General features: G+C 41.1%; 1 protein-coding gene across 1 annotated transcript; it reads left to right on the top strand.

Moving 5' to 3' along the window:
- The first annotated feature begins 21 nt into the window (after positions 1–21).
- LOC139921173 (histone acetyltransferase KAT7-like) lies at positions 22–22005 on the top strand. Its single transcript, XM_078284458.1, has 15 exons — positions 22–164; positions 1745–1889; positions 3498–3710; positions 6700–6984; positions 7191–7273; positions 7831–7938; positions 9794–9892; positions 10937–11047; positions 12063–12254; positions 13649–13738; positions 14411–14551; positions 16320–16413; positions 16777–16923; positions 20996–21102; positions 21309–22005. The coding sequence occupies exons 1-15, from the start codon at positions 150–152 to the stop codon at positions 21405–21407; spliced, it is 1929 nt and encodes a 642-aa protein (XP_078140584.1). The 5' UTR covers positions 22–149; the 3' UTR covers positions 21408–22005.
- The last annotated feature ends 1535 nt before the right edge of the window (positions 22006–23540 follow it).

The following is a 23540-nucleotide window of genomic DNA, read 5'->3' as shown; positions in this document are numbered from 1 at the left end:
GAAATAGATGCGCCTTTTCAGCTGAGTTGGCTCATATCACAAGTCTAGTAATTTCTTGCTGTTATTACATATAACTTGCGGTAAATTGTTCTTAAACTGTGGAATATCGTTCTGCCAAAAGGGACACCTTACATATGTAAAAAAAAAAAATGCCCCGGAGAAAGGTAAGGCAAATGTTTACTGTAGCCACATACGTTAGAGCAGAATGCAGCTCGGACACGGATCCTTATCCAACAACATAACGTCATAGCTAATGTTAGCTAACGCTGAGCTATAAAACAGCGTGTGTGGAAAAACTTGGGAATGCATCCAAGCTAAAAATACGTTTCGACAATATGAGCTACTGTTGCAGGTGGGTTGTGTGTAAATGCACGTAGACGCACACAACTGAGTTATTGTTTTGTTGCTGCTAAAAGTAAGCTAGCTGACGTTGCTGGCTGCGTTGCAAAAATGTGTTGCTAATTCAGTTACGTTGCATTCGGGTAAAATGAGAAAGACTTTGAGGATTTGGGCTGAGCAACCTTTGTAGAGATCTCTAGCGACGGTTGAAACATGGAGACGCTAACGCATGTTTATGTTGGTGACGAGGAGGAGGATGGCTTGCATGGTGAAAGGGAACAAGCTGTTCTTTGGAGCAAGGAAGCGTCCGAACCAAAACAACGCTGTGATTGGACAGAATCGGGATAAGCATTGCGTTCATTGGTTCCACTCCATCAGGCCACGCCCCTTCCCAGATTTGATTGGATATATGCAAATTACGGCCTCGGCTCTTGTTGTGAAGTTGTCAGATACGCTTTCCATCAAATTTAGTGATCCATGCTGCTTATTATCGATTCTTTAACATTAAACGATTTTTTTATAGACTTTCCCTTTTTCCTGTTACATTATATTGTTTATTACTCTTTAAGTGTTATGAAAAATAAGTGTATTATTATTCGTAGTAATAATATTGTTATTGATATAATTGTAATTAGTATTAGCATTATTATTATTATTATTATTAACTGAGCTATGTTATTCGATGCATTTTTATCTAAACAGTAATAATATAATGGCAACTACTTGTCTTTTCCCCCCCTGACATCTCCATATTGGGGTATGGGGTGTGCCCCTCCCCTCTCCATGGTCCCATACGCCTGTTCTCTTCTGAGCATCACCCCATTCATTCCGTTTAGGACTCAGCCGGGCAGCCCCTCTATATTCGGTGCTAGAAAGCAAATTATAATGTAAACAAACATGCCGTGGATCTGATGAGTTTATTTTTTGGATTGTTGTGTGTAGGCATTTCAACAACTAGACATAACAAGCTTATTACTGACTCAAAACACTGGAAATCCACTCGAGACGTATATTCAAGCAAATTGGCAAATTAGGGTTGGTTAGTTCAGATGATTTTTTTTTATTATTCACTGAATCACTGTACAGCAGATGCAAGCCGCTTTATTCGGGGTGCGCCCGGTGATCCCAAAGTGTGGGAATACTGATTATATTGGATATTCATTGATAAGTATCCTAGCTCATTGGGATAGGAGGTTGTGAAGAGCTGCTGGAGGAGGGGGGATGGTACTCCTCCCCCAATATGGGATCTTTGTTGAATTATCCGCTGGTAAAACAAAAATCTTCTTACTTCTGTCACGAACATTCGTTATTTACGTTGCAAATGTATGTCACGCGAGTTTTCAGTCAAGTTTAATTGATAATTTGGATTACTTAGCCTGTTTTTTCCCCCCGGTGTTGTCTCCAGAGGACCGCAGGCAGCAGCTCGGACGGGACAGAGGACTCGGATTTCTCCGCCGACCTCGAGCCCACCGAGGGCCCCGAGAGCGCGCACCGACGGAGCAGCACGCGCCTCACGCGCGCGTCGCTGCGCCTCAGCCAGAGCTCGCAAGGTAAACAACACTCAACAACACTTTAATTTCCGTTCTTTTCGTTTATTTTTTGATATTTTGTCGAACAACTTAGTAACAACATACCATTCACAATTTTGTCCCTTCACCTCCTTAGCTTGTATACAGTAAAATTGCAGTTAAAATCAACACTTTCACAGTGAACATATGGTCCCTTCCCACAGGAATACCAAAAACACATCCAGGTGTGTTAATTCATCACAGAGGGAACATTAGTCCTGAATGTGAGATTTCCTTTATGTAGGCTTGCAGGTGAATTTGTAGTTTTGTCTGGAGGCAAAACTAAGTATTATTAGCAGTATATGTGCCATACTCTGCTATACCACTATACTATACTTTAAATGTTTATGCATCACAGAAGCACCCCAATTACTCTAATTTATTCTTTTACAGTTTGCATTTGTTATACATTGTAGAAGCAGCCCAGTGTAATTACACCAGTTTTGTTTCTTGACCTCTTAGCCTATAGTGAACTTTAAGCTAGCAATACTATTTTATTTGCATTGTTGTTTTTTCTTTTTTTCTTTTTTGATATGGTAGTAGCAATCCTAATTAAACCAATGTATTCTTTTACTGTTTTGTTTCTTCAGCTCTTAGCCTGTAGTGGACTTTAATGGTCACTTGCTGCTTTTAATGGTACTCAGTATATCGTGCCTCTACATGTTATCTAGCTCAACGTTACTCCATGCAGTATGATTTAATTAAAAAGGGTCGCTTGCATAGCTTCAAACAACTTAATATTTAGGTAATTTGATGCATAATTACATAGTTTTAATGAAGGACGCTTTCATTCAGGAACTACAGGGAGACTTTAAACCCCCCTCCTACACACACACACACACACACACACTTCAGCAGCAGCCATTGTATATGGGCAGCCATAAAGCATGAATGGTTTCAGACAGCCTGACCCCCCACTAACCCCGCCCCGCCCCCGTGTGACCTCTTTATGCTCTGGCTGCCAGAAGGGATTTACAGCAGAGAAAGAAAGACTTGACGCTGTTTCCTCTTGGTTTTGTTATCGAGGGAAGTTGGGTGCTCCCTTCGCTTCGTCATGTGGGCTTAGAAAACGGCACACGGGCTTAATTTGCCACAAAAAGAAGGGGATTCAGAGGCTCTGTCTCCTTTTTTTCTGCGGCGGGATTAGTCTCGTCGCGACCGCCGAGGCAGATCGCAACAAGTACATGTCCTCTTTTACCGTTTTTTTTTTTTGCTTTTGAGTCGCAGTCAGATCGGATGAGCAGATACCATTCTTGCATTTGTTTTACTTCTTGCCAGCCGGTTGCTGCCTTTGTAGATTTTTAGTGTCTCTGCAACAGACTGCTCAGGGTTTCAGAAATATCCCTAGAATTTAGAAAACTTTTGATTCTTCTTCAGTTCAGTACATTGTAAAACTGTCTCAAGATCCCATATTCTTGTAGTACTTTTTTCCCCCTCTCACAAGTTTCCATGTTAATAATCAGGATTGTCTTGTCTAGATTGTGTGCTTTGTTACTAGACCCAAGTAATGTTTTCAGATTCCTGCCTTGGACCCACAGAGGTGGCAGACAATCTAATTCTGTCTTCTAATTCTATTCTATTCTATTCTAGGTAACTGCAGCCCGGTACAGAGCAGCTCTCCCACAACCTTGGGTCCAGAGGAAGGGCTGGATGCAGCAGCGGAGCCAGCAGCAGCAGCAGCAGCATCCGTCTTCTCCTCCGGGCGCAGGGTCACTCGCAGCCAGCAGGCGGCGCCCAACACCGCAGCCAAGAAGTACCCGCTGCGCCAGAGCAGGTCGTCCGGCTCCGACAACGAGGTTAACGGTGAGAGCAGTAGGGTCAGCTAAATAGTTTCCCCTCACGCTTTGGATTTGAAATCAATACATAAACAATAGCTTTCCACACATTCTGCATTTAAAAATCCATCTTCATCCTCCCAGTTGTAGGAGGAGGGAAGGGGGGAGGGAATGAAGGGAGGAGGAAATGAAGATGATGAATTGGTTAGTGAAGGGAGAGTGAGAAGAAGGTGGACGGAGGGCTGGAGGGAAGGGGAAGCAAAATAAATAGACTGATGAAGGGGGAGGAGGAAGGGAATGGGGGAGGGGGATACAGAAGGGATGGAGGAAAGAAGGATTGACATGAAGATGAGAGGAAGGGGGAAAGGAAGAGAAGGAGACAGGAGCCGTGACGCTTCCCAGAGTCTCTGCGTTTCATTCATTTTACTTGTGTGTCTCCTCTCGACCATCATTCTCTGGTCCTGTCCTGTCCCACTACAGAGCTGCTGCTCACCTCATGTCACTCGGCCTATCACTTATCACTGTGTGTCCTGATTATAAAGAAGATAAATATGTCTGCATGCACACACCCTGGATATGTGTTTTGTCACCTGGACAAATTACTTACCTTATGGAGACCACACACACACACACACACACACACACACACACACACACACACACAGCCGAACACTCCGATGGTGCAAAACAGTTGTTGGACAAAGGTATTGAGGGGCAAGTTAGTCTTGGCCTCATTAGAAATAAATCCTAAATTATTGTCCTATCTTATCTTAAGTTTAAAAATCTTATTCTGCTATTACAGAAGCAAATCCTAAACTTATGGTTGTGTCTTATGTCAGACCTCCTGTCTTAACTTAAGTTAGGAAATCCGAACTGTTTTTGTAAATTCTAAATCTCAATTGTCAATCATTTATTTTTGCCTACACCCACGGTTAGAATGTGCATGAGACGGCGGCTCTGTGTTGTGGATGTTTCTGTAGTAGCTAGGATTTTTTCCTAAATGCAGTTAGGAAACCTTATTCTGCAATGGCAAAAACCATCTAATTTGTGATTACTACAGCAGAATAAAATGGAGCTAATATCGTGATTCATTTTTCTGCCCCACGATACGTATTGTCACATGTTTGCATTGCGATATATTGAATTTCGATATATCGTCCCATCCCAAACTAAATTTGATCATTTATTGTCTTTCAGTAGGATCATATCGTGGAGAAATGAGATTGAGTTATCATGACACACAATTCTGTTGTTTAAATGAATGATTAATTTAAATCTCTTACAAAATGAGATATGAAACAAATTAATGAGAATTATTTGAAAATTAGGGTTTCATTATACTGTGATACTACTACTACATACTGCTGCAAAAAAAGTGCAGTAAAATAATTTTCTCAAATCATCAGGACCAACAACTGTGGTTAATAACTGTCATCACAGTATTTAGCAAAAAAATAGTGATTATTATATCTTTAGTAAGTCCATTTTTGCATGCTTGTTTGGTTTTTGCTAGTTTGTCCTGTCAGCAGGATATCTCAAAAGCTTTTGAACGGCTTTCCATGAAATTTGATGGACAGAGGAAGGAACTATTTATTAGATTTTGGTGTTGATCCGCATCAGGGATTTCCGCTATTAGACAATTGTCTAACAATATTAGACAATATTAGACAAAACTAATAGAGCTAGAGACTTGATTCCAAATTGTAAGGGTGTCTTTGCAGGGTCAAGAAATCAATTTAACCTAAAATGTAAGTGATAGGAATGACGTCTTTTGGTGTAACAGCAAGTTGGAGAGTTGTTCAGCGTTGGCGGCGGTTTGCGCTCTCCGTGTACCTTCTAGTTTTCTGATATTCCTGCTTTATTGGATAGCACAGGGAAGAGTGACAAGCAAAACGGGAAAGGGAAAGGACTGCAGCATATGTTGTGAGCCTACCTACGATATCACAGTACATGGGATGCAGCTTAGATTAGACAACCTATATCTAACCTATACTGGTATTCTGTTCCAGTAGCATTCGTCTTTATTATTGTGTTTCTCTGCTGGCAGCCGGCCGCTGCTGGGAGGGTTATTGCAGGGGCTCGGTCATATATTGTAGCCTACAGAAATGTTTCCCCTCAGAATTATTTGTTGCAATGGGGAGGGGGCTTCAATACCTTTCTGAGATTTAAAATTATTTGGATAATTATATCACGATCTATGGAATAACGGTACACTTGTGGCCTTAGGCTAGATAGGGCTAGGTAATTCATTTTTAGCATCCTTATATTTTTCCTGGCAGAAGGGCCAATGGCTCCAGCAGTGGGGATGCTGCTGTCGCTGTTCAGTAACTGCATGGAAAAGCATTATCATTGACTGATGCATAATATAGGGTGCTATTACATGCGCAAAATCATTCCAGTTATTGTGAATCATCAGATAAAGATGATAGTATGACTTGAGCGTTTACATGCATTTTCTCCAATGACCTTGGTTTATGTTATTATTCGATGGTCATGTTTGTTTACTTAGAGTAATGTGATCCAGCCTGCATCCGTTTCAATATCGGATTAAAAATATTATGTCAGATTTGTCCGATTATTATTCTCAGGTTTAACTGAAAGCCGAGGAATTCATTATTTGGTTCAGCAAGAAAAGGATTTTGAAGTGGCTACAAAAATGTTGCCTTTTATGAGCTTACGCTGATTAAGAGAGTCAGACTAAGACTAAGTTTACATGGCAGTTGCTAGTTGGAGTATCACCATAATCAGGTTAACATTGTATTATTAGTATGCATTGAAATGTACCCATTATGTCCACAAGTCACAGTCCCATTCTAAACAAGGTTCACATATGCAGCTGGTGATTTAGGGTGGGGATGTACAACTGTCACTTCAGTTTCAGGTATCAGAATCAGTTATCAGGTATCAGTTGTTACTCCTTTTCCCTGTAAACCAATGATTTGTATATGGGGCTTTACGTCTATACTCAGCATTCTTCTGATTATTCCTTCTCATTCTCTGTCTCCTGATTGGCTCAGCAGACCTGAAGCAGGGGGCGGACCAGGACGAGACCCCGCCTCGCACCCCGACGGGCAACGCCCCCTCCTCGGAGTCAGACATTGAGGTGTCCAGCCCCAGCAACGACCTTGTATCCCCCAGCAACGACATCGTAGTTTCCCAGGAGGAGGACGAGCGACTGGCCAAGGAGCTGTCGCTCAAAGAGGCCGCCGCCCACGACCTGTCCCACCGGCCCAAACGGCGGCGCTTCCACGAGAGCTACAACTTCAACATGAAGTGTCCCACGCCTGGGTGCAACTCACTGGGTGAGGGTGGAAACACTACCACAGCATTTTTCTTAATCATTGGAGCTGGTGTAACTTGAAGTTTTATAAGTGAAGATGCTGGATTACAACTCCCTGTGAGAGGAACATATAAAGTTCATCTATTCTCTAACTCTCTGTCTTTCTCTTTCTCTCCCTTCTTATTCTGTGTCTCTCTCTACCTCTCACGTTCTCTCTCTTTCTCTCAGGCCATCTAACAGGGAGGCATGAGAGACACTTCTCCATATCGGGCTGTCCTCTCTACCACAACCTCTCTGCTGACGAATGCAAGGTAAACACACACACACACTCACACACAGAGTTATATCAATGGGGATTCATAGGTAAGAGCCAAGTGTGAAACAACGGTGGTATGACTGACATCACATGCTATTCCAAAATAGAAAGGGATTCCCCAAGGGAAACTGACAATTTGAATTTTAGTGTGTTGTCTTATGACTTCTCCTTGTAAAAAGGCTGTTAATTTCAGTCTGTTAAATTTTTCTGACAGCCACATGTGACACTAGGGGGGAAATACATTGCATTTGTCCCTCAGCTATTCTTAAAACAACTACATTCCACATTTAAACCAGTGGGCCGGGCTAGCTGTGCTCTTGCTCATTAGGTGCCCATTGGTTTAAATGAGCATTCGCTACCTATGCTACCATGCTGTTTTTCCAGTAAGTGAAGTTCACCCACTGCATTGTGACAAGAGTCCAGTGGAGGAAACTGGGGGGAATATTAACAGACCAAAATTCAGATTGTCAGGCTGCGAGGCCTCTGGGAACACGGCGGCGGCCGCTGACATGTTTGTGCCGTGGGGACAGTTGTGTGTGTCGTTGGTGGTAGACAGTGTTGATGTTTCGTCAGGGCAAGGCGTCATCGCGCGACAAACAGACCGATGAGAGGACGCTGTCGCACCGCCAGGACGAGAACAGACACTCCACAAGGAACCAGGTAACACGTGCGCACACACACACACACAGATACATTACATGCACACAAACACACACACACACACACACACCTACATTAACACCTCGCACAGATGCATCACCCACGCACAAATGCATGCGCAGACACATGCACTTACGCACATAGTGAAACATGCACACATCTAATACAGACAGACAAAGGCAGACACATACACACACACACACATACACACACACAAGAGATGTAGATGAAAGGGGGGGGGAATTCCCACACACTGCAGCATTGCTTTCAAAATAACAGACAGCACAGGTGAGAAAGCAGACAGTGTGATTCTCCACTGTAACTGAGCCAGAGTTTGGTCAGTGTGTATGGCACGACTCCTCTTGGTCCGAGGTTCCAGTTTGTTTTTTATTTGACTAAGCTGTGATAAAATATCAATATAAAATATGACTCTCCAATCCATAAGTTCTTTTAATATCACAGGGCAGGAATTATATCACGGCCAAACAGCCAGTGCCGTGGATGCCCCAGAGTGTGGCCGTAATGCCCCTTCTAAAATTAACTATCCACACGGCCAGTTTGGCATGCCCTGTTTTCAACTGGCTGTTGTTGTTGTGCCCTTAAAAGAAAGTTGCGGATTTCCTCATTTAAAACTACATGCGACGCAGCAAATAAACAAACTCACGTTTCCCAGAGTCTCCGTCGTCACGCTGGACATCAACAGTAGCGCAAGATTTCTCCCACTCCCGCAAATATATGTGTAACGTTAACGTAAACATTAACAGCTAATTATTAATTAAACTGAGAGGGAGAGAGAGAAGCCATCGTTAACTGCTAAGCTAAGTAACTAGCAGATCAGTATAAGTAAAAGCCTGTAAACAACTGTGGGATTAGCGAGAAAATCGCTAAAAGGAGAGAGCTATGAGTGCTTGAGCAGAACTAGTGTAAGTTTAAATGTACAGCGGGTAATTAGCCGCTGTAATGAAGAATATAGCAAAATGAACCGGGTTGAGAGCAGCAAAAACGCTATCAGTAGCAGTAGCCTGCATATGAGGCGTTTAGGGAACCTCGGTAAATTGTAGCGTCTACCGATAGTCTGCATGTGAGGCGTTTAGGGGACATCTGTAATTTGTAGTTACAGAAAATAACCTGGATTACACTTACGTTATCGTGTGTTACTGGACATGAAACTAACTTTGCAGTCTGAGCCATCTTACATATGTGCTGTATCACACTGCAGCACTTAATTTTTCTATTAGGATATTTATTTTGTTGAGGAAAAAGGACTGAAAAAAGGATTTTAATAACCATTGGTTTTGGCCTTGGTGCCCTACATTTTGGCCACGATGCCCCAATAAATTTGTATTTATCAAAGGCCAAAGTGGCTTTGCCCTAAAAATGACTTAAATCCAGGCCTGATATCATCCTCTGATATTTCAAAGAGACAGATTCTCAAATGGAACAGTCTCTCTCTTATTTTGTATTATTCTCTTTCTTTCTTTCTTTCTTTCTTTCTTTCTTTCTTTCTTTCTTTCTTTCTTTTCTCCTCTTGGCATTTAATACCATGCGCATTTATGTGCATTTTGGTGTAGTAAATCAGAGGGAGTGACCCATTTCAATAATTTCCTCCTCTATTTATGCGCCCTACCATTGCCACTCCACAAAATACATATTATTTTTGGGTCATGCACTAAAAGTCTCCTGCCAGGTGTCAGCCCCATTTCCCCATGCTTTTGCACAGGTTATTAGATCAGAATCAGCACTTTGTAAGTATGGCCTTCAACGTATTTTCCCATGAGTAACGTTAAGTTCTCTGCAAGCCATTCGCCACATACTTGTTGGTTATAAGTGTGTGTGTGTGTGTGTGTGGTCTCAGGCCCCTACAGAGCGTCAGTTGCGCTACAAGGAGAAGGTAACAGAGCTGAGGAGGAAGAGGAACTCTGGCCTCAATAAGGAGCAGAAGGAAAAGTACACGGTGAGTGGAGTGGTGAAAAGCATACGTGTGTGTGTGATCTGTCTGTTTGAATTGGTGAACAACAGGAAGTCTTGTGTCAATAAAGAGCAGAAGAATTTTTTCCAGAAATTAACGAAAACATTTCTGTTTGTCAAAATAGAGTATTCCTCTTCAAATGCAGGACACAGTATGTTACACATATTTTTTTCCTCTTTTTAAAAACAATCTCATATACTAAGTCACCTATTTCACTCATTTTCAAATCAGTGCAGTTATTGTAATCGATTATCAAATTAATTCATTCCGTTTTTTCAGTCTGTTTTCTAAAAACAATGTAATTATTTCAATCCATTTTCAAATAAACTGTCTATTATTTCACCAAGTTATCTCCAGAAATTATTTCAATCCCTCATCACATTAGACTTAATCCATCAAACTCTTCTCTCCTCCATACGGAAGAGTATTAGGGCCATCGTAGGTGAATTTTTTTTTACCACAGCCAGGGGGAGGGGGGTAATTTTCTGAGAAAAAACTCAGAAATTCTGAGATTAAAATAAGAAATTTGCTTTTTCTCAGAAAATTACCCCCCTCCCCATGGCTGTGGTAAAAAAAATTCACCTACAATGGCCCTTCTGATTCTAGCAAATTTCTAAGTTTTTTCTCTCACAAATTTCTGATTGTTTTTTTTCTCACAAATTTCTGACTTTAATCTCAGAATTTCCAAGTTTTTTCTCAGAAATTTTTGAGTTTTTTTCTCACAAATTTCTGATTTTTTTTTTTCCTACAAATTTCTGGGTTTTTTTCTCACAAATTTCTGAGCTTTTTACTCACAAATTTCTGACTTTAATCTAAGAATTTCCAAGTTTTTTCCTCAGGAAAATATCCCCCTCCCCCCAGTTGTGGTAAAAATAAAAATAATAATTTCACCTACAATGGCCCTAATACTCTTCCGTACCTCCACATCCATCCTGTATTTTATTTGGAAATTCCTTTCAATTACTAATTGATTCATAATCCTTAAAAAACCATAGTAATTTCTCTTTCCTCCTCGGTTTCCGCCACCAGGAGCACCGCCAGAGTCACGGGACGAGCCGGGAGCCGCTGCTGGAAAACATCACCAGCGACTACGACCTGGAGCTGTTCAGGAAAGCCCAGGCACGTGCCTCGGACGACCTTGTAAGAGAGAAAACTCATCGCCACCCTCCTCCCTTTACTTTTCTGTTCTTTTCCTCCTTTTTTCTCCCCCCCCCCCCCCCCCATTCCTATTCTGCCTCCTTCTTCTCTTCTTCAGTCCCCCGTGCCTCCTCTTTCCACCACTGCAGCCACAGGAGGAGGAGTCTCAATTATGTTTGGTAGTTTGGTACAATCACTTTCTGTTACTCTTCGTTTTTTTTCTTCTACCCTTCACTGTGACCCATTCAGATGAGAGGGTTTTGTTATTTTCGGGGCAGGCTTACTTTGACTGTCGGAATGAGTGAGGGAAATAAAGACACTTTTTTTTTTCAGTTTGCTTTTTGGTATTCACTCCAGCTGTCTGCAAGTCCTGAAAAAGTCTTAAAATATCTTGAATTGAATTACCTAAATTCAAGGCTATTCAATTCAGATCTTGACAATGTTGCAGTACCAAGAGTGCACAGCTTAGTCATTCAGACCCAAACAAAACTTTTTATTATCAATTTCATGCTCATTTCAGTGGCAAAATTGGCCTTGTTTTTCATACTAAGCGGCATTGAAATGGTCTTGAAAAGCTCTTGCAGACCCCCTGTCACCATGCTCTGAAAAATTTGGTTTCATACCTACAATTCATGCCCTATCTTTTCGGTTCCTCATACAAAGTTCCTTCCCCCATCTTTTGTTATTCTGCAATTTCACTCATCGCTGGGCCGTCTCTGGTCTCTCACTAGGCACTCTTGAGGTTTTCGTGTTGTTTTGTTGGTTGCCTCCACTGAGGTTTTCCATAGTGCCACCTTTGGCTCTACTGACCCTTTCCCTTGTCTCATTGATCATACCATTCTCTTTTCCCTCCTGCCCTCCCTTTGTCCTCTCCTCCCATGCCCTACTGTCTCTTTCTTTTCCTCTTCCTCTGCCTCCTCACCTGTCCTCCCTTTGTCCCCTCTCCATCCCCCCTCCTTCTCTCCTACCCCTTCTTCCATCATCCCCCTCCTTCTTCCTCCTATCCCACCTCATACAGGAGAAGCTTCGTCTTTCGGGCCAGGTGTCGGAGGGCAGCAACATGATCAAGACCATCGTGTTCGGTCGCTACGAGCTGGACACGTGGTACCACTCTCCGTACCCGGAGGAGTACGCCCGCCTGGGGAGGCTCTACATGTGCGAGTTCTGCCTCAAGTACATGAAGAGCCAGACCATTCTGCGCAGGCACATGGTGAGGCAGCTTTTTCCAACACGATGACTTTTCATGTTGTTTTTTTTCCTTCCTTCCTTCTTTTTCAGGGTATCTGCAGGTCCTTGAAAAGTCTGAAAAAGACTTAAAACTATCTCTAAGGCTTTAAAAAGTATTAATGTCTTAAATACATTAATTAGAGGTCTTTCTTTAGTTATACAGGTTTATTAGTAAGTTTCATTTTGATGCAGTTACAAACTACAAAGTGGCATTGAGAGCATCCAGTGGTATTTAGTCAAGGCAGTTGGAATGTAAGGCAAACAAAAATAAGGCAAATGCTGTGAATTGTGTAGTTTCATGTAGACATGAATGGGACCGGCAGTGAGTTTGTGTAGATGTTAATGGGACTGGCGGTCGTGTCAGTTTTATTTTCTTATGTTGTAATACCTTACTTGCACTTCCGGTTGGTCCTACTTGCATGTCCACTGTTAGATTAATGCAGGACAGCGTTAATACAATATGCTCCTCCATTTGGGGTGCTGCTGCTCCCTCCTCACCTGGATGGAGCAGGCCACCTTTTCCGGGAGAGAACCCATGACCTCAGATTTGGAGGTGCTGATCCTCATCCCGACTGCGTCTCACTCAAGAGATGCCACCCTAATGTCACCAAACTGCACGCTCTCCTGACCTTGGCTGCATCTTGATACTATTGATTCTATTTTGTTGAAGCTAAAATGTCTTAGACTGATAAAGAATACAATTTTAGATTCCACTCAGTGATGCTGGAGTGTCAGAATGAAGATGGACTGTGCCACAAAATGAATCTGGGCTATTGCCTTAGTTCAAACTATTACCTTACTATCTAAAAGCCTAAGGGGATTCATAATTTTATCATTAGGCTATGAAGGATCCATTTAGATATAGCCTATAACCCTTTTGATGCAATTCATTGAGTTTCTAGATTTGTATGAGAGATTCAAATGAGGACCTTTCACCAAACTGGTTGCTCTGCTGACTTCTGCTGAACCCAAATACATTCATGCTCTTTGTGCCTTGAAACAGACGGGAGGCAACAACACAATCCGTTAACAAGTAGTAGAATGCTCTACTTTGTTAGGACTGTGGTGATTTTGCGTCTAAGCATTAAAGATTTGATAACCAGTGTTGGTGTAGGTTCATTTATTCACATTTTTAACATCAGTAAAACATGTCAGTGGGGTTAAAAAGATATCTCTCTCAAAAACCACATGCAACACCTTTCAAACAGGTTTAAGCCTGGTCCCAGACTAGAAACCTGGATTGAAAAGAACCATTTAATTTAGAACAACAAAAAAGAATGATTAGTCCAGAATAACCATGTATGTGAAACTAGCCCGTAGTGTGTAAATTAACCGCTATCACTGTGGTCTCCTCTTGTTCATCTCTGTCGCATCAAGGCCAAGTGTGTATGGAAGCACCCTCCAGGCGACGAGATCTACCGGAAGGGAAACATCTCTGTGTTCGAGGTGGACGGCAAGAAGAACAAGGTGAGAGACCCAGCTCTTCTCAAAACCAGGACAGAAATAGGGGGGAGCTGATTAGAAAGTAGAATGGTCAACACTTGAAATGGTTCCTAGATAATTTTATTGACAGTCATGCTACCTCTCCTACTGTAGATCTGTCGTCATACCACACCAACCCACAACATGGAGGCCCAATTGCTGTGTGCACATAATGGCTAAATATATAACACTTGGCCAAATATAGAGAGATAATTCTCAAGTTTAGAGAAACCTGTAGACCTTCAATATGGCCGCCAATATGCCCTTTATATCAACTATTTGTTACAACTCTCTCCTCTCTCGTTACATCTACTACCAGAAGCTTTTTCTCCTGATTTTTTTCTGGCTCCTGACTCTCGATCATGTATGATAATGTAACCATGATATGAACCATTTAGCCAACATCACCGCAATAATGTATATTTGTTGTTGTGTTTAAAATTCATAGATACTCATAGATGTGAGATGCAACTCCCATTCATCTCTAACGAAGATTCTTGTCTTTCTGCCCCATGCTGAGAACGCATGCTCTTTTCCAGCAACACCCTGCTTCACATTCAGACAGCTACTCACATTCACACCTGAGAGCTTTCCAGTGCAACCTCAGTCTTCTGCTGTTGATGTTTTATAATGTATATGATATGTTTGTCCCCACAGATCTACTGTCAGAACCTGTGTCTCCTGGCTAAACTCTTCCTGGACCACAAGACTCTGTATTACGATGTTGAGCCTTTCCTCTTCTACGTCATGACCGAGGCTGACAACACAGGCTGCCACCTAGTCGGCTACTTCTCCAAGGTAACCAGGGAGCCAGTTAGCAATCCCTCTTGCTTTCTCCTTTTTTATCATCATGTATCTACACTACTTGGGGGAAAAAATACTATTCAGATCGCACACAAGCATGGTATAAAAAACACATCCAGCTTCCCACTGATTATGGAATTCATGGAGTATCATGGAATTTCTAGAATTGTATTCCAAACAGGAATCAGGGAATTTGATAAATTCTCTTGGGAAATCAGGGAATATCAGCCAGGGAATTTTACTAATGGGTCACAGGAATACACCAGAATGTATTTTCCAACTTGTTTCACGCGTTCATGGCATGAGATGTGGTCCAGTTCTGCAATTTTCTGAGCTGAAAAAAACCCCACTAAGAAAACAGGAGGTTATAATATGTTTAGGTAATGGACCTAGTTATGGAAAGTAATGGAAAAGTTGTTGGATTCTACATCAGGGCCTGTGCAATACCCGAGATTGCATTAAATAATCACAGTAGTACTGTGAGATAAAGGGAACAGATAAAGAGAAGCACCACGCAATTAAAGGATGCATATGTAAGGCTGTATATCTTATATATGTATATATATATATATATATATATATATATATATATACATATACATATATATATATATATATATATATATCCACATATACCTCATGATATCATAAGTTTGAGTGTTATGAATGCTATAGTAGCTTTGGGATCGAGTTGTTCATGTGCACAAATATCGATTTGACAGTTCTGGACTGTAAGAATAGCAGACAGGAATTCATAAATTGCTTTTCAGAATTGCATATTACCCCAGGCCATGGTATAATGTTCAGTACTGTACATACACTATCTGTGTTTTGTTCAATTCAGTTTTCTAAATTCAATTTCAAGGTATGGGAAAGAAGCGAGATAAATAAATGCATACAGCGAAATGTGTTAGAACCAGTTCAGAATCAATCTGTTTTTGTATGTTGTCTGTAGGATTACATCTATGGCAGTAACAGTGTTGAATATTTATTGACTTGTAGCTTGATAGGTGTGTGGTGTGCTGTGTAGGAGAAAAACTGAGGTGAGTGTCCACACACTTAAAATGGAATATAAGTCCCATTAATATCCCATTAATATGGTAGAGTGTGGTTATGTAATATAACAAACTGGATGATTTGTTGAAAAGAATAGTAGGATGGTCCTTAATGTTTTACCTCACCTCTTCCTTAAAGTCTGTAATTAGAAAACAGGCTGCATATTAGATTTTCTGCTATCCTCCTTTATTAGATTTTAGATACCTTTATTAGATCATTTATTTTTACATGCTTGCTGCACTGCTGCGCCACCACCAAGTGGAATCGGTGAGGAAATTTTGCAGTATTTGGTGGATGTGGAGTGGGGGGGAAGATGTGTGGGACCGGGTACCTCTATAATGGCCGATATTGGCCTTTTATTAAATATTGTTGTAAACTGCTGATGTTGATGAAGGTTCTTCCCTGACCACAGCTATATAAAAAGTCTATAAAACCTGCAATGAAATGTTATTTATTCATCTAAAATTGTATTTATTCATCTAATTGAATAGCAATGATTTTTTGTAAATTGATTCTTGGGGGAAACGCTGAGGACTTGTAATTTTTTGGCATGAGAATGGAAAAATGGCAAGATGGATATTGGAACCAAACATCAGCTATCAGCAATTTTAGTGCAAAAATATCAGTATCGGTATCAGCCTCAGAAAGAACCCATATCGGTCAATCCCTAATGTTAACAGTGACTGGATTTATTCCTCTTCTGCAGGAGAAGAACTCTTTCCTGAACTACAACGTGTCCTGTATCCTCACCATGCCACAGTACATGAGGCAGGGCTACGGCAAGATGCTTATAGACTTCAGTGAGTATAGACACTCTGTGTGTGTTTATGTGTGTGGGGCCATTTATATTTATATATGCGTGTTTGTGTGTGTGTGTTTGTCTCATAAAGTACTGTACACACCGGCCAGGGATTCTGCACAGCACAATAACACCTTGTTTAGGAGGCCATCTGGAACATCTACCCGTCTGAGAAAAACACTGCAGCCTCTTGTGATTTGGAAATTGCAGTGATCAATATTGCACATTTTTTTAAATTATTTGTATACAGCTATTTCCAGTTTTCTCAGTAGGAGAATGCTTAAGGAAAGAGTAGCCCATAACAATAAATATGTGAATGACTAAATAGAACAAACAACAAGCCTGATCTGATCCGTCCTGCCAGGTTACCTGTTGTCCAAGGTGGAGGAGAAGATCGGCTCACCTGAACGGCCCCTGTCCGATCTGGGCCTCATCAGCTACCGTAGTTACTGGAAGGAGGTGCTGCTGCGCTACTTGAACAACTTCCAGGGCAAAGAGATCTCCATCAAAGGTCAGCACTGAACCACACACTCCAAACGCTGGGTCCCTTTATTTATTAAGTAATATACAGTGGAAAGAGACAGGAAAGGTTGGGAAGAGAGAGAAGACGGCATGCAACGTACGACATTGCAAGTATGTGGTCTGTGTTTTATTCTGCTGACAACCCTGACCCTTCATTTGCACTCAGAATAAAGTCAAAACAAATGTATTCACATAGGGCTTTTAACAAATAGGTTTTTCACAAAGTGCTTTACAGAGCAACAAAGGGCGTAAAAGCACATTAAAGCAATATTCCACAGTTTTAACATGGGGGTTATTTGGCACTTGACCGCCATGAAAACCAGAATATAAACTAATCACCAAGATCGGATGCAGCTGGACGACTTTGTAGCGTTCAGATTTTTACTTCCCATTCATTTGAATGAGGCCACGAAAATAGACTTAGAAAACTTTTTATAAACTTGAACACGTTTGTGATCAGATTCAACAACAGATCCTGCTTTAAAGACAACAAAGCATCCTATGTCCTTCATCATTTTGCATTTCTATTCTTGGTTTACACTAAAATTAGTATTTAAAAATAAAAGTAGATCCAGTCTCCCAAACAGGAACTATCTCTCCTAAATTGTATCCCTCTGCTATGTTCTCTTCTATCAGTAAAAATACTATTTGGCGAAATTATGTTCTAAAACATTGGACCAACAGTCAGTTGAAAATCACAGTAGTGGGATCTGTTGTTGAGTCTGTTCACTAGCGTGTTAAATGTCAGTTTTCAGTCTATTTTCATGGCCTCATGTAAAAATCTGAACGCTACAAACTCGTCCAGCTGCATCTGATCTTGGTGATTAGTTTATATTCTGGTTTTCATGGTGGTCAAGAGCCGAATAACCCCCATGTTAAAACTAAGTGGAATATTGCTTTAAAAACAAGAGAGAACAAACACATTGTAAACCCATTGTGTGTGTGTGTGTGTGTGTGTGTGTGTGTGTGTTCATATATGCATGAGTGCACTGCATACATGTGTGTTCACCTGTGTGACTGGATTTGAGAGCACGGAGGCAACACCAGACAAGTGTTAAAGTAACATTTCAACTACAATTTCCTCAAAAGTAGGTCAGCCCAAACACATCAGAAGATGTGAAAATCCTATATTGTACATCGGCTTTCCCCACAGCAGACAATAATAGTGACTTTATCTGTGAATTTTTGCCTTTATTAGATAGTTTACAGTGAAGAGAGACATGATTGATTGGGGAGACAGAGGGGATGGCATGCGATACAGGTCCCAGGCTGGAATTGAACCCACAACATGGTATGCGCCTCAGCCAACAGAGCCACCAGGACAGCCCATAATATTGACTCCCCCCCCCCCATGTTTTTGAACAGTTAAGGTTCTAAACTAGGACCCAAAATAAAGTGATTTGCATTAAAACCTGGTAAAAACTCATTGTCTTTAAGAGCCCACGAGTAAATGCAGTCATTTTATGGAATCCCTGTCAAAGTTTAATTCAGAGTAATATCATTTTATGTCAAATTCCCTATGGAGAAGTCAAGGCTTTTCACACAACCACCAGAGGCTGATATGAGAGGCTTTCTCTCCCAAGTCCTGCTGAATATAACATTATTCATCTGTTGCCTGTTTCCACCATTAAGTCCTTGAATAAGTCTTTTTTTTATTCACTTTAGAAACTGAGCTTTATATATCCACCTCATATATCAGAATTATCAGTGTGCTCTGTGTTTGAAGACATCGGTTACGCTACAGATTGACCTGGTCAGTATCCCCATGTAAAGAAGGTGTTTTGTCAAGCTGAATGGGGAGGAAATTAAAGACTTTAAATCCTGATCATCTAATTGTTGGGCAAGACATGGGCAACCCGCTGATGTTTTCCCGGTTCCCTGCTGTTCACAGAAGATTCACGCTGTTCTTATTAAACCCGCAATAAGTGATTTCAGACCCTGTAACTAATCCTGAAACTAACGTGTGCTACGTGGAGATTTTCGTGAGACGTAATGATATAAACAAACAACCACACAGCAGCAGCTGTGTGGTTGTTTGTTTTGTTGTTTTCACCTCTGTTCTAAAGCTTGTTGTCAAAGTCGGCCCAAGTAATGGCAAATCGATGAAGCGAGTGAGTAAATGTTTTCAACTAGTAAACTTGCTACCTGCCTTTTCACTTGTCATTGTGGGACATGTGACCTTCAGCGGGAGAAAAATCTGGCAAAGTGAGACTGGTAACCGCCGATATTTCTCCGTAGGTACGTTTATTTTAGCCATTCGCCTTCATGCACGGTTTGTCCTTAAGGGTTTCCGTCACGTAGTAGCTTTGCTGTGTGTTTACAAATGTGTTGCGGTTACTGTCACCCTCTAGTGGTCAGAAAAAATCGCTTAGTGTAGCTTTAAATAAGGACTGGCGGCACTGACAACATTTAATGCTGCCAACCGGTCCTGATTTCAATATTACTGATTCTACACATAGAGTACACCCAAAACTTTGTACTCAGTGGATGTAGTCTGCATTGTAGAGTTTTAGATGAGTTCAGTTCTGTTCAGATTGTAATAGTTCTGATTTTACTTATTCTTTAGTGTAACTGATTAACAAAGACACAACATTGTAGGCGGTGGATGTACTCAGTATTGAGGAGTTTTCGATTAGTTACTGTTCTGGCTCAAATAACTCAAATAACTCAATTATAACCAGATTCAGATAGTAACCATGACAATGTCACAAAACAACAAATGGTTCAATAATAACATACTATTCAATCACTCAATCAAATTTACTTAAAAAAACATACAGTCTGCATCTTTTTTTTTCCACGTCCCTCCTTTCCACACTCCTTTTGTCCTCCTAGAATATATGGTATTGTTTCTTTTGGTTTCCTTTGGTTCATGTGCTTTCTAAAATGTATTTTGGAAGATAGGCTTTATACTTTTTTCTACTCACAGACATTAGTAAAGACAAATCATTCTACTCAGTCTGCATTCGAGATGCGTTCTCACTGTGCTGTCATGACTCGATAGCTCTGCCATTCTCTACCCATAGACATTAGCATTTAGGCGCTCTTTGTCAGCATTCAAAAGCTTTCCATTAGCTCTAACTATACCACTCTGTTTCCATAGCTGTAACTCTCCCCGTAGATTTCAGCTAGGAGGCAGCATTAAGGTTACATGTCCATAGGGAACGTCTCCTTACAGCGCCGGCTTCTGTTCTCGTTATCTTCAATGGAAAAAAGTCACACTGTCGTACATTCCTGACATCACTGAGAGCTTTAAAGAGAAGAGGAAACCTATACCTATACACCTATATTTTGCAAGGTGCAAAATAAAACTCATCGCATGCTCATAGCTCCAATACATAGATTTATTTGGACATCCAAAAAATTCAGCAACGTTTCAGCAGTCCATGCTGCCTACATCAGGGTTATGCCTATTTTTAAAAGATTTTCTGATGTTCAAATAAATCTATGCATCAGAGCTATGAGTGTGCAGTGACATTTCTTTGAGCGCTAAGAGCTTAGCATGTTTTTAGTGCTCAAAGCATCCAGTGCTAGTAGTTAAAAAATGTCAACTTTTGGCAAAGGTTTTCACTAGTCGCATCGAAACCACTCTGGCCACAAGTAGCACTTCCCACATGCAGCTGTTCAGCTAAAACAAACTTCCTGAAGTCCTAGCATAGGTCTGATTGTTCAGGTCTAGGCATTGTCCATGGTGGAGCTCAGTCAATGAATCAAATGTATATTTTCACCATTCTAAAGTCCTAATTCTAACTGATGTGATTTGGATTTTGATTTGATTTGGGAAATGGGAAAATACAACAGTTTACCAGTTTGTGTATATTTGACCCTAGAGGATAGCCCAAGAAAGTGTTTCCATTGTGGTTCTCGCTGGAAGACAAGATAATAACTTCACATACAACACAAAACACAATAAAAACACAATCAAAAGATCACAATGTACTGTTGTGACTCTAATATTCTGAACATGGACAACATTTTAGAGCCCCAGACTAGTTTTAATGAAACAGTTCTGATCCCATCGCTCTGATTTCCTGATTCCTGTTCTACCATTGTGTTGACAGAGATCAGTCAGGAGACGGCGGTGAACCCGGTGGACATTGTGAGCACGCTGCAGTCTCTCCAGATGCTCAAATACTGGAAGGGAAAGCACCTGGTTTTAAAGCGACAGGTAGGAAACACCATTAACAGCCTTACTGATTCAGTTGGTAGCTGATTGATTGGGTTCAAAGCTTAAAACTTGTATGGGAATGAATGGGAGATTTACTTTCAGAACTCGGGCCACTGAAAAAGGGGGTGGGCACATTTCACCTAGGTATTGTATATTAGGTGGCTTGCCATTAGCATAGCACACTAAAATGCTTTATCATCCTGCAGGACCTCATTGACGACTGGAAGGCCAAGGAGACCAAACGTGGCAACGGCAAGACCATCGACCCCACAGCCTTAAAATGGACGCCGCCTAAAGGGACGTAGAACAGCTTCCCGTCACACCCCGACCCCAAACACACACACACACACAAACACTCCTACGCACACTGGTATGCACACACTCTGATCCTAAACCCTCACACACTCTTCTGCAAAATGCTTTCAGCAGCTACCGTCAGTAACTTATCAGCAGGAGCTCTGGGTTCAACACTCACTATCAAAGTTCAGTTCAATCCAATGATTACTGCTTCAGCTTAGCAATACGTGTAGTTTTAAAATGACACAAATTGAGAAAAAAAATGTCGTTAACGTGCACTAATCTGGGTAGAATATTAGAATTAACTACGAGACTTGTATTTAATGTGTAAAACCTGGGTATAGGTTTTCAAAGTACAAGGTTTGCCTCCCCAGAAATAGAGCAGGCCATGGCTACTGAGGGGTCATGGAGCGGTCAAGTGGCATCATAGAAATGGACACGTCTATGTACACATGTAAACACATTCATTGGACCAGCAGAACATCTGACATAGGTAAATAACAATGTGAATTTATGCTAACAGGTGATAAATCAAAAGCGTTAATGTGGCTGTAGATGTTCTTAAATCAACTTAACAAATTAACTGAATAGTAACAGAAGAGTTAAGGTCCCAATTAGGGCTGAAACGATTCCTCGAGAAACTCGAGTAACTCGATTACTAAAAATCATCGATGCAAATTCTTTGCATCGAAGCTTCGTTTAATCCATATAACTATATACACACTCAGTGTTTCGCACGGATGATTATTACTGTTGCACAACGCGCTGGAGAAAGAGAGAGAAAATAGCGAGGGGCGAAGAGAAGAGACAGGCCAGAGAAAACGACAGAAAGTGTCCAAAGTTTCGGATCCAGTGTTGCCAACTTGGCGACTTTGTCGCTAGACTTAGCGACTTTTCAGACCCCCCTGGCGACTTTATTTCTCAAAATCGACTAGCGACAAATCTGCCGACTTTTTCTGACCATGGGAAGCAATGTTAATGTGTTGAATCCCAAAGCATTTGGCAATAAATTGGTTCGGCTGATGCCGGTTTTCTCTACTTGCTTGTCTAATCCAGAGAGGTCTGACGGTCACAGCGCTTCCCACACACAGCGTAGCTCCCTCCCTCCGCTGAGAGCAGGGACTGTAGGATAGGGTCCACTTGTAATTGCTACCGGCGTACGCCGAAACTGGCCCGGGTGGGCGGAGTCAGCACTTAATATTAAAACGGGATGAGATGAAGGCTAGTAAAGAATGCACGTTAATTATGGCTATATGTAATGGCTAGTTAAGAACGTAAATCAATATGGTGGCTAGTTATGATGTCCCTAAGTTAGCTAAGTTTTGCTCAAGAAAATAACCACAGAAAATAAAATGCTGCAGTCAATTTGTGAAAGCCTGAGCTTCATTCATGTTATTATTATGATAGTCACACACACATACACACACACACACACACACACACACACACACACACACACACACCTACTCCCCTCACAGTGATGCATAAAATACCCCAGAAAGCAAAATATCAGGTGGTGTAAGTAGCAATTGGAGCCTAAAATGCACCAGTCCAATACAGCAGGTATATTCAGTTTAGTTTGATTGCAGTGAGTAGGGTCAGCAGGTGTAGGGCAACCCTTCAACATAGTAAATAAATGTACATTAGCCAGTCTTATGAACTTGTATGATATTTAGGCCTAGTAATAAATATCAATAATAATAATTATTTCAACCTCGTTTTCAGTAAATCAGTGTCGTATGGACAGCTTCGTGCGGACAGCTTTTCTCTTTTGTATATTTACTATTGCTCTTTAATAAAGCAAAAGTATTTCTTATCCGATTACTCGATTAATCGATGGAATAATCGGTAGAATACTCGATTACTAAAATAATCGATAGCTGCAGCCCTAGTCCCAATGCACTAGAAGCAAATGAGGAGCACATTTGATGCTCCAGCTAGACTATAGTGTCTATATTTTGTCCATACATCTAATCAACTGTATGGCACAAGCTATTTCCCATTTAGTATACAGTAATATATCACTTTTTATCAGCTTTTTTTTGGATTTTGCTAATTAGCTTTTCCTCATCCATGTTGTCGTTTCCTATAGCCTACTTCTCAACAAGGACAACATCTCCACTTGCCTTGTCAATGCAGTT

The sequence above is a fragment of the Centroberyx gerrardi genome, chromosome 7 (assembly GCF_048128805.1).
Source record: "Centroberyx gerrardi isolate f3 chromosome 7, fCenGer3.hap1.cur.20231027, whole genome shotgun sequence".
Taxonomy (NCBI): Eukaryota; Metazoa; Chordata; class Actinopteri; order Beryciformes; family Berycidae; genus Centroberyx; species Centroberyx gerrardi.
Note: the sequence above shows the minus strand (reverse complement) of the source record. Positions and strands in the feature narration are given on the sequence as shown.

Bases quoted from the DNA above. Each gene is read 5' to 3' on its own strand.
- LOC139921173 (XM_078284458.1), top strand. The intron at 7,939-9,793 runs GTAACACGTGCG...GTGTGGTCTCAG, and splicing joins GACACTCCACAAGGAACCAG to GCCCCTACAGAGCGTCAGTT. The intron at 16,414-16,776 runs GTGAGTATAGAC...CCGTCCTGCCAG, and splicing joins CAAGATGCTTATAGACTTCA to GTTACCTGTTGTCCAAGGTG.